Source organism: Primulina eburnea, chromosome 10 (genome assembly GCF_022965805.1).
Source record: "Primulina eburnea isolate SZY01 chromosome 10, ASM2296580v1, whole genome shotgun sequence".
NCBI classification, from domain to species: Eukaryota; Viridiplantae; Streptophyta; class Magnoliopsida; order Lamiales; family Gesneriaceae; genus Primulina; species Primulina eburnea.
Window position 1 is genome coordinate 38,065,393 of NC_133110.1, and position 16,038 is coordinate 38,081,430.

The following is a 16,038-nucleotide window of genomic DNA, read 5'->3' on the forward strand; positions in this document are numbered from 1 at the left end:
TGCCAAGCGGAATAGCGGGGAGTAAAAGAAGAACAGAAAAGAACAAGGACGCTATGCAAGCCACAAGAGACCCAGAAGTTAATTTTAGTATAGAAATAGGCTACTCAGCCATTTTTATACTGTTTTTAGCTTCATGTTGTAAGAATTTTATTTGAAGTAGGCTGTATGGCCACTGATGTAAATATTTGTTATGATTCAGAAAACGAATGATTAATAAAAGTCGGCCAATAGGCCACTTTCATCATATTGGATTCATTGTGTATGGATAATGGATCAAGGGAGAGAATAATCTTGAGTGGGGAGTTTTAAGTCAACCTATGGTTTTGATTTGAAGCTATTGAAGTGAGTTGTGTTAAGTTGATTAAGAACGAATGTGAACTCCTTCCAATACATAACACCCCGTACAAATCCACCGTCACCAAACCAACAATCAATAGATAAGAAGCGGAGCCACCGCATGCAAGAACAGTAAGTAAACGTGTATGCGGGAAAGGGGTCCAACTGAAGTGCAAATACGTGTATGCGGGAAAGGGGTCCAACTGAAGTGCAAATGCATATACGTGTATGCGGGAAAGGGGTCCGACTGAAGTGCAAATGCATATACGTGTATGCGGGAAAGGGATCCGACTGAAGTGCAATGCATAATGTTAGGGGCGAGGGAATCGTCTTGAGTGGATGCAGCACATAGGAGCACATAAGAGCACATAAGAGCATGTAAGGGCAAGACTTACCGGTGTTTCAAAGAGCCCCAAACGACACCAAGGTTTAGGTATCGAATACACCAGAAAATTAAGGCCAACCCATGGCCAATCCATGCTACCTGCTGAAAATAAACATGCCAATGTGCACGAAAAGAATGAACCAGCAAAAGAGGAGATATAGGAATATAAAAGCCCAAAAGCAAGAGTGTGTTCGTAAAGTGTCCTCAAAACAAGTTGCCCTGAACACGACAATCGCTCACATTCATTGCATACTAAGAAACTGAACAAATGAGGAGTCATGGAAATAAAGTGCGCAGCTGCTCCCACTTGGCCAGACACTCGGACTGGGTAATCTCGGCCTCGTGAAGTCTACTGGTCCACATGTGATAATCATTCTTGAGGCCGAAAAGTTGATGGCCGATGGTATGCGAGTTTTTCCTTGTTTCTAACAGAGCTGCTTCCAAAGTTTCTGCCTCGTCCAACAAAGTGACCATCCTAGCTCTGCGCCTGTGAATCTCCTCTTCCAATCGCTTGACTTCAGCTTCTTCCACATCATAACTAGCTGTCACTGCGGCGATTTGCTCACGGACCACCTTATCATGCTTGTCCAACTCTTCCTTCTTTTCGCGCTTACTCTGGAATGACGTGCGTTGGGATATCATATCCGAACTAGTAGCAAAGGCAGCGTCTGACTTAGAGAATATAGTAGGAAGATCGTCAAGTATACCAAACTCTGAAGTGGCGAATTCCGAGGAAGTCTTGAGAATAGAGACAGATGACAGCATAGCTAGTCGTTGGGACTCCCCAAGTTGATGCAAGCCAAGGCCAAGGAAATTTCGAATGGCCATCTTTGCATGAGCGAGCGCTTCCACAGACGGTGTACACCTTTCAAGATTGGAAGGCATTGATGAGATATCGTCCGAGAAGCTCAAATCAACCTGCATCTCGGGTTCCCCTATAAGCTTGAGTCGAGCCCTCCGAGATGTCAAATCCTGTCAAATAAACAAAGTCAAGGTTGAGCATAGCAAATACACGGAGGTATTCAAAACGAAGAGAAAAGTTGAGAGAAATTACCATAGAAAGGGTGACCGCAACGGGCAATGAATTGGGAGAATTTGGACTGAATCCAGCAGTAGAAGGGAAGTCCCTCAAGATAGAAGGGTTATCAGTGGCTCTTTCCTCAGAAACATCAGGATTGGTATCAAATTTAACACCAGATATTCCAGCTTGAAGGATTCCCTGTTCAGATGTGGCTGGACTGAAGTCAATGTCAAAAGCTTCATTAATGTCTGAAACCTCGGGGCTAGAATTCTTGGGGCTCGGTCGCTCAGAGACAAGAGGTGGATCATCTTCACCAAGGATGATGGGGTCATCAACGGTGTTGCTAGGGCCAGAAACCAGTTTAGTTGAATGGCGAGTATGATATCGCCGACCCACCGTCTGGAGCCTACGAGTGATATTTCCTGTCGGAGCAGCTTTAGGAGCGGCTTTAGTCTTCAAGGATTGAGATTTCGGAGGCACTGTGACCTGCTCCTGTTTGAGTTTCAAACTCCCTTGAGTATCCATTTTTGGGAGCTTGACAGACACAGGACTGTCTTCACTCGGAGCCACATCTCGCTTGCGAGCATCTACAAGAAATCACAGAAACAATGCTGGAATAACAGATATCGACAACAAAGCGTTATGTAAACATAAAGAAGGATACCAGACCATACCAGGGTGTCGAATTACTGATGGAATGAGGTCTAGATAGCGTGACTTCCACCAAATAGCAAATGACTCGGCCATCTTTCGGTCAAGTGGCACCATCGGGCTGAGAAACCTCCCGGATAAAGTGGATAGGAGCTGTACGGTTGCCTTGGAAAGTCTCCTAGAGGCGATCTCTGAGACAATATGAGTCAAATCCACCGGGAAAGATAGCGAGGTGTGAGGAACTGCCGGTGAGAGCCAGAATTGGTACGCATATAAAGAAGGATTGTAAAATTCGAACGACCAACTCGACTTGTCATTATATGGCGGGCGTGTGGAAGAACAATCAACTACCAATAATCTGGGATGGATATACCGAGTCAAGATTAGAGCAGCAATCTCATCGGGAGAACGACCATTAAAGTCCGGAAAAGCACCAACCCAGAAAGGCCGGGTAAGGCAAGAAACGCTCGGTCGTGCTGGAAGATTGAGTGTATCAAGCTTCAGCCGCTGCAAGTAATCCATCAGATCAGAGGCGGAAAGAGTAAGGTGGCTCCCCATCAGTGAAGTAATGCGCAACATGGTAGGAGGGCCAGCAAGAAAGTCCATCACGCCAGGAAAATAAGAGAAGGCCCATATTTGCAGAAACCATGATACTCCCCCCAGCTTGGAAATAGGATCGTGCCGAACACACTGATTCAAACTGCGGTATACGGACCCTAGAAGCATCACCGCCAAATTATACACTCTACCGGTGCTGAGGGAGCATGCAAGGGGCAGGTATTCGGATGATGGCTTGCCGGACGAAGGGCAGAAAATGTAATGGCAAATCAAGACCCATAGAAACATGACGTGTTCAACCACAGAAGGAACACCTGTATGCGAGGACCATTCCTTGACCACTGCCCGATAGGAGGGATAGCAGTAACGGGTATGAGCTAAAGTCGGGGCAGCGGGATCATCAATGAAATAGGGGGAGTCAGGCCCAACCACAGGCAACCCGAGGAACAAAGAGATGTCATACAAAGTTATAGACATTGGGCCAAAGGGGAAGATGAAAACATTGCTGGAAGGGGACCAAAACCGGAGAAGACAATCAAATAAAACGGATTGCTTGTTTATTTTCATCTTGGAAGTCACAACCAGTGGCCACAAGCCCTGATGGCGCCAATGCTGCCCAAAATGAGGGGTCAAACGATCTATCCACTCAACCCAACCCTCAGGAACCCGTGGCCAAGATTTGAACTGGGAAGGCTCACTGTGGGGCAATAAACGTCTGGAGAGCAACAAATCCCTCGAGTGTAGTGAAGGCAGGGGAAAGAACAACTGATGGACTGATGGAGGGAATTGATTCTCATGATAGGTAGGATGCCGCACAGGGCCAATGGTAGCAAGAGCCAGAGAAGCAAAGGTCGAGCTCCTACAGTGGAACAAGAGATAAGTTAGAAACATTGCAATACACAAAGGAGACAGATAACCATGAAAGATGCAATTCATACCTAGCTTCAACTTCAGATTTGTGTAAAGCTCCTGGCTCGGATGCAAATGGATTAATAACTGGTGCACCTACAAGAAATGAGTGGATACTTCAAACATCTCTACCAAACAAATAAACCACAACCCAAGGGCATACCAGATGCATTCGAAGAGGGAATCAAGGGAGTGGCCATCACCGAAGTAATAATCGAAGCAGAAACAATAGCAGGGACAGATGGGACAACTTCCATCGAAGATGGGGTCACCATATTGAGAGCAGTCAGAGGTGGGGATGACGTTGCAGCTGGCAACCTGAAAACCAACAAGGGAGTGAGCAAAAGCAAATTCACATTCTATTTAGTAAACAAATACCACACATACCCGGTGTGTGCGGCCTCAATTTGGGTGGCAACAGGGACATAATTAGAGTCAATGGACTGTTTGGGGTCAAAAACCACTGCATAAAGCAAGAAATGTTCAGAAAAATCAATTGTCACTGATGTACAACACAGGGCCAAATAATGGCCGCTTTACCACACATACAAAACAACGGCTAATGAATGGTCTAACAATAATCCATCACTCCCCACAGAAACCTGACGTCCAAAGAGGTAACTCAGTTACACAGATAAACCCAGTGTCCATCATTTGTTTTCTCAGATGCAAAATCAATACAAAACAGTAAAGAGAATTGTAAGTCAATCGCGACGACAAGCAATATTCAAGGAATCAAGAAACGCTGAGTAATGATTCAAGAAAATGAATGAAGAAATACCCATGGCCATCGTTGAGTTCTGACCGGAGCCGAGAGGAACACTCGCTCTTGCGGAAGGAGGCTGGCCGAAACGCGAAGGTACGCCTGTAAATAACCCAGAGACAACGGCGAATGGATTGGGACCAGGATTGGAGCCGGCGAACGCCACGGGCAATGTGGCAGCGGCGGCGTGAACTTGAGACGTTGGAGAATCCACAGTGCCAGAGTCACGGAGAGGCGCTGAAAGGGAACCTAGAACCATTGGGAAGCCCTCAACAATCGCGGCAGAATCAGCAAGCGCAGCGAGCGGGGAGGCCGAGATGTTGGCTGGAGCAGAAAGGGTACCCTTCGCGTTTGGTTCGGAGGAACTCGCCGGAGAGGAATCTTGAACCATGGTTAAACCCTCAAGCAGCAACAGCGACGGCGGAGGAGCGAGCGGGGAGAGTTTCAGGGCACAAGAACGCGAATGAGAACTGCCGCAGTGGAGCAATCGGACGAAGCGGCGTCTTCCACACCAGCGATGAGAGCAATCGGACGAAGCGATGGCAGCGGGGAGTGAAGAGCGGGAGCGCAGAAGGAGAAGAGAAAGAGGGCCGAAGGTTATCGATTTGAATCTGAGAGGGAAATTGGTAATGAAAAATCTAAATTGGGCTTGGCCCAAAATCACAAGGTCACTCCACATAAAATGCTCACGGGCCGTTCCAAATAAAAGAATTAAAGCTGGTTTACATGACACAAGCATTTTGGCCCAATGGGCCAATGCTTGCGGGGGGCAATTGTTTGGGCTAAAAATAATTATTTAATTCGAAGCCCAATGAATGTAGAAATTAATTAAAAGCCCATCAAACACACCGGGTTGATTTTTAAAACCGATCACGAAGCACTGAAAAAGGGGGAAGATCATGGGAGGAGAGGTTGAGATCGTGGCATGAAGAGCGGGGAACATGGCTCATGGGGGAGTGGGAGGAACCGCACAGTTTGCAGAAAGAAAAAGAGGACATCGGCAAACAAAAAAGGGACACAACTCAACACAGACAAACTCTGCAAATATTCTCTGCAAATTTCCAGTCTTCAAGCATTATTTTTCAAGCTTTTCAATAGTTGTTCTAGCATTCACGTTTTAGATTTCAGCAACAAATTATTATATTTTTCATGTCTTTGATGAATTCCTACAGTTTTGTAAATGCAAAATCATGTCAGGGGTTTATTTCCATCACTTTCCAATAGTTTTCTTAATTTTGGCATCGCATATGTTTTAGGAGATTAGAACCAACGATCAAATTTAGAATTTACCGTCGTTTGATTTTAGAAGTTAGATTTTTACCATTTTCACACAAATCGGTGCACTTCGCACCTGGCACGCCCGCAACACCAAATATTGTGCAAACAATATATAATTTTCTTGATGCATGTTTCCTTGTGTAGATCATCTGTATTTGTTTCAGAATGTAGAAATTCAATGTTCTCTAACCAAAAAAAGAAAAAGAAAAGGAAATTAACAAAACATGAAACCATTTTTCCAGACGGGAACGACTTCTGTTCGCCTATATATTAAGAGATTGTGATTGGGAAAAGAATTTTATGGTTGAGAAGAACCAGTGGCCTTGGCTTTTTAATAAACATTCCAACTATTGAAATTTCAAGAAATCCATTCTAGACGCGTAATTTCATTTGGTCCATGGACAGTTTAGCCTTCGGAGATTGTCCCATGTTTTCACTGTATGGCAAAGTGACTATGCATGTCTCATCATGCTATCGGCAGGGGTGATAAAAAAATTTAATTAACCGCACAAACCGTCCGAACTGCATTGTACCGCACCATTTTTTCTAATATTTTATAAAAACCGCGATTAAAAATAGTAATCATAAACCGCACCGCATTCACGGTTCGGTTATTTTTTTGTCAATAACCGCACAAAACTTCACCGCCCAAATCGTTTTCCATAATATTTGTCTAGGATTATAATAATTTGTAAACGACATATTCAATTAAAGAAGTCATCCTTCATTATATCTCTTCAAAATATTACTCCTACAAAATAAACTTATCTTCGTCTTAATTTATTAGATTGTTTATTTTTTTTACAACAATATTTTGTTTAAATTTGAAAATAAAAATAATAATAAAATAGTGTAAATGTCATTTTTGTTGTGACTGTATTGTTAAATTATTGACTTAGTTTTAAATCTTGATTATTGTTTTTTCTAGTTTTATCTTTGTGTGATTTGAACTATATTTTATATTTGAAGATGCTATAATATTGTTGTTGTTTTAAAATAAATTAGAATATAAGTTTTAAAATTTTTCATTAAAAAAAACCGTAAACCGACCGCAACCGCCAAAAACTGCTCAAAACCTTGAGATTAATTCTACATATAAAGCCGTGACTATTTTTTTAAAATACTAACCGACCGCATATGGCAATTCGGTTTTAATTTTTTTAAAAAAAACCGCAAAACCGTACCGTGATCACCCCTAACTATCAGAAATATGGAAATTTGTAAAAAAAAAATTGATCAACTATATTTTTAAGAAATTGACATTCTCAAGCGTGTTGATCAAGTATTTCTTTGACTTCCTCTATTTTGAGTTTTGATCCGTTAAATTTTCAATTAGAGCTTAAAGCTCAGAAGAATAAAAATTGGTGTTTTTATCCGTTAATAATCTCAATTGGTGTTAGCAGCCAAGATTAAATTTCAATCTTCTCAATGCAGGAGAAAACTTGAATAATCAGTGCAAAAAAAAAGTCCAACCGAACTCAGTGAATCAAATATTCTCAATATCAGTAGAATGAATTCAGTGAGCATCTATGAAATGAAAGTTCAACTTAAACAAGATATTGTTTATGGAAGTTCGAATGTCAAATCCTTACATATTTCTTCTTCTTCTTTTGTTTTCGGAAGAATTTCACTACGAGACTTTGACTTGACAATACTTGTAAACACCCACTTTAATTAATAAACTTACTCACTCCCTGTTGAACCTCCTACCACACTCTCAACTCTAGATAATAAGTTTCAAAACCAAAACACATTCTTTAATATCTTCGTTCAAAGACCATCACTCAAATATTCGATCAAGCTCATTTCTATATCGTGTGCATAGTTTGTGTATGATGATTTAATCCATTACAATGCAGTTATCTCAATTGTAACATCATATAAGGCGATAACTCTCAATACTCTCAATCAGATGATACATCTTTTACAACTTCAATTCATATTTCAATCCTTCAATAAATGCCTTTAGGTATTCCTTTTGAGGTGAAGTTGTTATTCGTCTTTCTCTCTCTTTCATTTTATTTTCAAACTGTTGTATGTATGGTCTCCAAGAATGATTTGAATATTAAAAACAAGAAATGGCCGTTTGGAAATTTTATATACGATTTCTGACATTAAAACAGTCATATCCGCATTGCTATCCATTTTCTGATATGGAGATGATTTTTCTGTTGACCATCCTGGTTTGACCGACTAATTTGGTCTGCTCTAAAATGAATATTCAAACGAAAGTATGTTGAAATGGGTGGAGGTCTGCTATACTGAATTTTTTGTTGTGCTGAATTTCAAGTTAATTATGCCGAATTCGAGTTTCAGCGTCTCAAAATTTCTAACTTCTGATTTACCAACTACATACGTGATTAAATATCTAGAAACACAACAATAAATTTTCTTATCATCAAAATCAAGATTGTTAACATATTCGCAACCCAATAAACTTTATGATAAAAAAATATATTTAAAAATAAAATAATTATATACATGCGATGTGTGTAGATTAGCTTCCCTAAAAGGTCAAAACACGGTTCAAGTAGTCTGATCCGTCAGGATCACAAACTTAAGACTGATATTAATAAAATAAAAAGTAATATATATGTCATTGTAGATCGAAGAACATTTGTTTTATTTTTATTGAATAAAATGTGCATTTTACCACATTGTATTAAATGATATGTGATGTAATTTCTATATTTATGTTATCCTAACATATTTGTACGTACTTACTCAAAAAAAAAAACTTTAACATATCGCGGCCTATATTAGGTACATCATATACACCATAAAATTTCGGGCCGTTGGCTCTCAGGTTGTTGTGATTTCTTGTGGACTACACATTTTTTAGGTAATTTGTTAGGTGAAATTGTGGAAAATTAAGAAAACCATGGATACTTGTCATCTTTTGAACTTCATGTCTTCGTACTTTATTTGAAACCATTTTCTTAAAATTTCCAACTTGGTTGCAATAATTATTATTGTCTTTTGAGAAAGCAGTACTTCTAACTTTCATTTTAAAAAGAAAGTGTGGTTTGGCCCCTCTAGGTGTCCGTCCGGGCCGGTTTAGACGATATCAGCAAAATGATTACAAGTAGTGAGTATGTCGCATAGAGTTCGTTCATTGTGTTTTTATATTTTTTGTTATACGACGTGATTTATAGACTATTTTGTTAATCTCAAAGTTTACTCAATGCACACTGAAAAATAGTGATTGTGAGTTTATCATCACAAAAAAAAGTCATCGGTTATTTTTTTTTTTAAGTTAAGTACTTCAAAGTCATCATATATTTGCCTCACGAAACACAAAATATTAATTAAATCAAACTATTTGTACTTAATAGCCAATTCAATCGGAATGATTTCGATATATAAATCTCACGAGTCACGACTATCCCAGGTATTAATTTAGACTTAATCATTAAGGGAAGCATGAAATTCATTGATTTTTTTTTTTTTGTGTCATTTTCGCTCAATCATTGTCTTATTTTTCTTTTTCGAATTCAATATTGTAATTTGTAATTATCAAAGTACATATAAAGTCACTTTTAACATCTCATTAACCTACGCAAATAATTAGTCATATTGGAAGAGTGATTGAAATATAATCTTTGGACGACTTTGCGACTCAAAAATAGTTAAATTGGGTGAAGTCGAATTTCAAGAAATATATTTCATCAAATTGTTGTACGTAACGTAGAAGCATCGATAGATCAAATCTTATTCAAGACGTACGAAGATTTGAAATATGAATTGCAGTTTACCAAATATTTTAATAAAAGATGATATTAAGACCCGTGCTTCAATTATTGCATCCACAGTTCTAGACTCGAGAAGCTTTTTAGTGGCAACTATAAGTGGAGTGTCGGGCCAATCTTTATATATATACACACACTTTTTCTAAAGCTTTGGTTCTTGATTCACGCCAAGATTAATTGTTGTTAAAAACTTGTGTGAGACGGTCCAACGAGTTATATTTTGTGAGATAGATCTCTTATTTGGGTCATCCATGAAAAGTATTACTTTTTACGCTAAGAGTATTATTTTTATTGTGAATATCGGTAGGGTTGACTTGTTTCACAGATAAAGATTCGTGAGACCGTCTCATAAGAAACATACTCTTGTTTTTCTCCAAAGGACCCTCCCTCCATGCATGTCCAAACTCCTAATTAAGATACGAATGGTAACTCTTCTCAATTAAATTTCAGATTTGATATTTTCTTTTTAATTTGCAAGTTTTTTTGTCAAAATATTTAAGGTTCTCTCTCAACTAAATCTTGTATCATCATGTGAATACAACCGGATATGCGTATTAAATAATAATGTTTGAGGGCTTCTAAACCACTTTGGTATAGTATGTCACAAAAAAAAGTCCTACATTTATAATTATTTGAACAAGTCTCTTATGAGACGACCTCATGAGTCTATAATCATTAGACAGACATACTTGATTCATAACTATCATAAAAAATAATATTTTGATATAAAAAGTAATATTTTTCCATAATTCGGATTGGGTCGGAAATTCGTCTCACAGAATTGATTCACCAGACCGTTTACATTAGCTTTTCTGATTTTATTTTGTATGAACATTTCATCACATGGACTTATAGTAATTTTAACATATTATATTAGTTATTTCTTCTTCTTTTTTTTCTCGATTAACTCCTACATATTTGATAAACCATTTATATTATTTATCAATTTTAAATAGAGAAAATAATAACTAAACTAATTATTTAAAGTTTTTGTTTTATAAAAAAAATCATAAAACAATCCATTATTTGAAAATTTATTCTATACATATAATCAACAAGCTAGTTTTTTTTTTTTTTTTTTTTTAATATTATAGGTGATATATAAACTCAGCTTATCTTGTCTGGTCATCGATTGATTATACACTACAAAAAAAAATAAAATAATTAGCGACGGAGGTTAAGCGACGGTTTGGCTATTATGGCGACGGTTGTTGTAAAAACCGTCGTCGATCTAGATCAGAACCGTCGCTATTATAACGAAGGGTCGTTATAATAGCGACGATTTTATTAAAAATCGTTGCTTATTTAATTATGCGAAACCCGTCGCCATTTTGTTAATCGGCGACGGGTAAAAAACCCGTCGCACAAAATAACGACGGGTTTATGAAACAGTCGCAATATTAGCGACGGTGTATAAACAACGGTCTCTATATAGCGACGGTTTACATTTAACCGTCGCTATTTTAGCGACCGTTTTTAAGTAAACCGTCGCTTATTTAAATAAGCCACGATTTACTAAAAACCGTCCCTAAATAGCGACGGTTTATGGAAAGCCGTCGCTATAATGGCGACGGTTTTGTTAAAACCGTCACTATTTGTACCGTTTTTTTGTAGTGAGTGTCTCTTGAAGATATCTTTGTATTGACTAAAACAAAATTCGAGACAATAGTATAAAAGATTCGCTGAATACGCGATGATGATTGATTTTACCAGAAACAACTTTAATAGTTGTGTGTACTTGAGAATAGATAATGATCAAGTGATTGACTTTCCTCCTATTATACGTGGTTGATAAGCTCATAACAAGTTCCAATAAGAAGGAAATGGAGATTCTCTGAGATCAATTAAATTTAGAATTTGAAATGAAAGATATAGAAAAACAAAAATAACTCTATGGATGGAAATTAGGAGGTGAAGGGATAAAAGGACATTGCTCCTCAACCAAGGCTCTTACTTGAAGAAAGTTTTATAGAGGCTCAACACGCATGCGTCAAACCAGTGAGCATTTCTTCGTTCACCGTTTCATTTCTTCTTTCTTTTTCTCGGCATCGTCATCATCGCTTCATATATATATTTTTAGACTTGTAAACAGTAACCACATAGAAAACTAAGTAGAATATATCATTATCCACTCAAGTATATATTAAACAATCGAAAGTATGAAACTAAGATCAAGATCTAAGACAACAAAAACAAGTAGAGATAACAACGAACACATTTGAAATGGGTTGGACCTGTGAATCTGTTAATTTTTTAAATATAAAATACAATTTTAAAAATTAATTATTAAATTTATTTTTCAAATTTATATTAATAATATTTAAAAACAAAAACTATTATCTCAAATTAAAAATATCAATTTTCATTTAATTAACAATTAATAAGAAAAGAAACTGTATAATTATATATTTACATAGTTAGATATTAAAATTTTATAAAATAAAATTATCGATAAGATATTTATTTTTTAATATAAAAAATAATATAATTATATTATTAATAATATATATACATTGTGGGGCCTATCCCGAGTTCTAGAACAATGGTTGCTACAAGACCATAATATACATTTTAACTATTTGATCTATCTTATGAAAAGAAAAAGTATGTGATTATGCTTAAAAATATGTCATGGCAGCATTTGGAACCAAATTTGCAAACACTGCACCAAATAAAGCCCAAAAGTCACCATGCATTAAACTCAAACACAAGCATCTCACTTCTTCCGCGATTCACTGTTGTATTGGCGAAAAGTATTAGCTATATTAGACCGCAGCAACAAACAAAGAGCTTTATTATTTTCGACTATATTTTGAAACAGTAATACAGATTCCAGAAAATAGCAAGGGCATGACGGACAAAATATTTTTTCACGGTCATGGAAGCTCTCACATGATTCAATGTTCTTCAAAAGCTGTTTCTGGGAGACCAAAAATGAACAAAATGTGTAGAGAAAGCAGGGCTTGTCGTTTCTACTTCAACTTCTCCCTAGAGCCATCAGATCTCTAGTAAAAATATCCCAGCACTTGGCCGCCAACATTTTGTCGAATTGCTTCCTCATGATCCAAGACTCCATTTGGAGTTGTGATCACAACATAGCCCCACTGCACGCGGAGAAAATAATTTAGGGATAGTCAACATATTTCCTCATAACTCGAGGATCATGATGCAGAGACGTCATATAAGAAACACATGAGAATAACTTATATAAATGATCATAAATATACAGTACACCAGGAAACTATAGTTTAATAAGATTGCAAGAATGGCATGGTTTCAGGGTTCTAAACTATAATTATGGGGTTGATAGCTTAAATATGAAGTTATATATTATAAATTCGCAAGAAGAGTCGTGTTTTATCCATGAGTAATTGATGAGAATCACTAAACTCTACAGGGCGACCTAGTCCAGTACAAAACCAAGTGGATTCGCCAGTATGATCGAGAGGCATACAATAAAAAGTCAGCCTTTTGTTCTTACTCTGAGATCAATAACCCATCATACATCATATTTTGACCAAACAAACGAGAACTGAGAAAAACATTACTAACATTTCTACAACAAAGGTTCTTGGGCAGATAAGTTTTCCATTGCAATGTTAAAAACTGTCATAAACGAATGTATTAGAAATCTTAATTGTTGGGTGCAATAATTGTTCATGTTGGTTAGAACCATCGAAACACGATGTTTGACTCGTTGTGCTATTGTATAATTTAAAAGATTTAAGTTACACCATTACCACCCGCTATATTTTTGTTAAAACCACAAGCGTTTGGTCCTACAAATTTTGGCAATACGACAAGCGCTCAGTCTTACAATTATATCAAAGTCAAAATCACGGCTTCGATTCTCATTTATTACAAAAACTGTAATTATTGGGTGTGAGATTGTTGAGTTCAATAATTGTTTCTGCAAGTTATAACAATCGAAACGTAGTGCTTGAGCTGTTGTACGGTTTAAAAATTTGAGTTGCACCGTTATCATCAACTATAAATTTTTATAAAACAACATGCGCTCGACCCTACGTAAAGAAAAACAAATGAACTTCCCAGCTGTCATTACTTCATTTAATTCCTCATCATAAATGATTCTACCAAATATATCCAAACCAGACGCAACAAATCTCAAACTCCAACAAAAATCTACAATTTCACCGTTCTTCCACGATGCGCAGGCATGACAAAATCTAGTCAGTCACAATAGCACAAACTTCAAATGTGAGGAAAATACACAAACCTGGCGTGTTGGAAGAGCACGGGTTTTGTAATTCTCGATGTCCTTTGACTTAATGTCTTGTCTATACGTGAGAGCACGGCAATCTTTAACTCTCCCCAGTAGCTCAACAGTTATCCTCCCCACCCTTTGTGGATCATGCACTTGAAAATCTTTAATGTACCCTGTGATTTCAAAACCATCACACTCTTCTGCCCCACTATATTTCTCAAAGCTTCATTTGGATTAAGGAATTCAGTGATGCAAAAAGTGAAAAACAAAAGCAGAATCAATAAACACTATTCCTTTCGTTTGCCAATTGGAAATATAAAAAAAATTAAAAAAATTCAAGGACCACTTCTCACAATCAAATTCGTTCGATTGACTACTTTAAAACTCTTATTTTCACTACACTCCAATATCAAACTCAACCTCGCAAAAAATCTGAAAAAACATCGATCTTTCCAAACAGTCCAAAGAACAAATCCAACCAATTTGGTCATCTTAAATTCCAAGTAATCGGCACCACTCAAAATCAACGAAGAATACATTCAGAGTCGCTACAAAAGAATAGATAAAATTTAGACAAGTATACCTCTAAATTTCATGATTCGAAGAAAAGAAGCCATGACATTAGAGATGGGGTTGATCTCAGCTGAAGCGAAACCTCTCTTTTCGGCATTGACGATGGTTCTCAAGGCGTCGTTCAATATTCTTCTTCCCATTTCTGATGTTTTTTGTCTTGTGCGACAGCTCCAATCCCCTCTGATGCTCTTCGTTGGGCAACAAATCTGGGCTTTATTTACTTTTTGTGCCTCTGTTGTTCTGGCCCAATTTAATTTTACCTATTTAAAAATATATATATGTATATATAAATTAATTTAAGTTTTGCAAAAATAGATTTTTTTTTAATTAAAAAGAACTTTTTGGACTTTTGGATTTGTTTTTAAATTAATTTTCTCTAAAACAATCTTCATTAATCCAATCCAAAATTAAAAAAGTACAAATAAATTTTTAAAATTTATCCGAAATGACCCATTAGCTCATTTTGTTTAACATGTATTTTTTAGTATTTTAGTTGGATTATATAAGCGACGGATATTCAGAACCGTCGATATTACACAAACACCGTCGCTAATATAAGCGACGGATATTCAGAACCGTCGCTATTTGACGCGACGGGTTAAAAACACCGTCGCAATATGAAGCGACGGCTTTTTAAAAAGCGTCGCTATATTGTTCGGCGGTTTTTTTAAAAAACCGTCGCTTATGAAGCGACGATGTTTATAGTAAAAATCAATATAGCGAAGGTGTTTATCCGTAAAAATCATAAAAAAAACTACTACGCAAAACGTAAAATTATGTAGTATATGTACTGTATAAAAAAATTTAAAACCTGATTTGTGCGAAGATTTGCAGCTCCGACGTAGTGTTGGAAGATCGCACCGACAAGCAAATCTACTAGATAAATACGAACAAATGTTAGTACAAAATAAAAAAAATCGAAACTTCGAAAAAATTGATAGAGTATAACAACTACCTGATATAGATGAAATCGTTTAAGAAAATGTTCGGGAAGGACTGCATATATAGAAACATAGCGACGGTTCTATAAGAAACCGTCGCTATGTAGCGACGGTTTAGAGTAATGCCGTTGCTATAGGCGATATTAGCGACGGGTTCGAAAATAACCGTCGCCGATCTATATCGGCGACGGTGCTTGCAGAACCGTCGATATTATTGCGACGGTGATTAAACAAACCGTCGCCGATCTAGATCGGCGACCGTTTATGTTAACACCGTCGCTATTTGTACCGTTTTTTGAGAATGCCAATCATATTTCCTACATTAATTGATTGATCTCCATCCTTATAAAATTCTATATTTTATTACAAAAATATTATATATTCATACGACAAAGATAGGATAAAACTTATTGTTTAATATAATAAATATCTCATTGAGATCCGATAAAAAAAAATCTCAAACCAATTAGACAAAAACACAAATATACTTTGACAATAACCTTCCAAACGTGAATCACACCACAAGCGTAGATAGTCTAGTTAGTACCCACTTTTTATCATATATAGTTATCATATCTATAACACATTCAAAACTCTTGATATATTATTAGGCAAAAACTTGTGTGAGACGGTCTCACGGATCGTATCT

The 16,038-nt window shown here is 37.0% G+C and overlaps 1 protein-coding gene across 1 annotated transcript; it reads right to left on the reverse strand.

The window, feature by feature from the left end:
- Positions 1-12,262: 12,262 nt before the first annotated feature.
- On the reverse strand, positions 12,263-15,321 carry LOC140803488 (small ribosomal subunit protein uS8my-like). The gene is made up of 4 exons (XM_073159388.1): positions 15,260-15,321; positions 14,459-14,708; positions 13,888-14,048; positions 12,263-12,754 (listed from the first exon to the last, which is right to left on the reverse strand). Exons 2-4 carry the CDS (start codon positions 14,586-14,588, stop codon positions 12,656-12,658), a joined length of 390 nt encoding a protein of 129 aa, XP_073015489.1. The 5' UTR covers positions 14,589-14,708; positions 15,260-15,321; the 3' UTR covers positions 12,263-12,655.
- Positions 15,322-16,038: the final 717 nt, after the last annotated feature.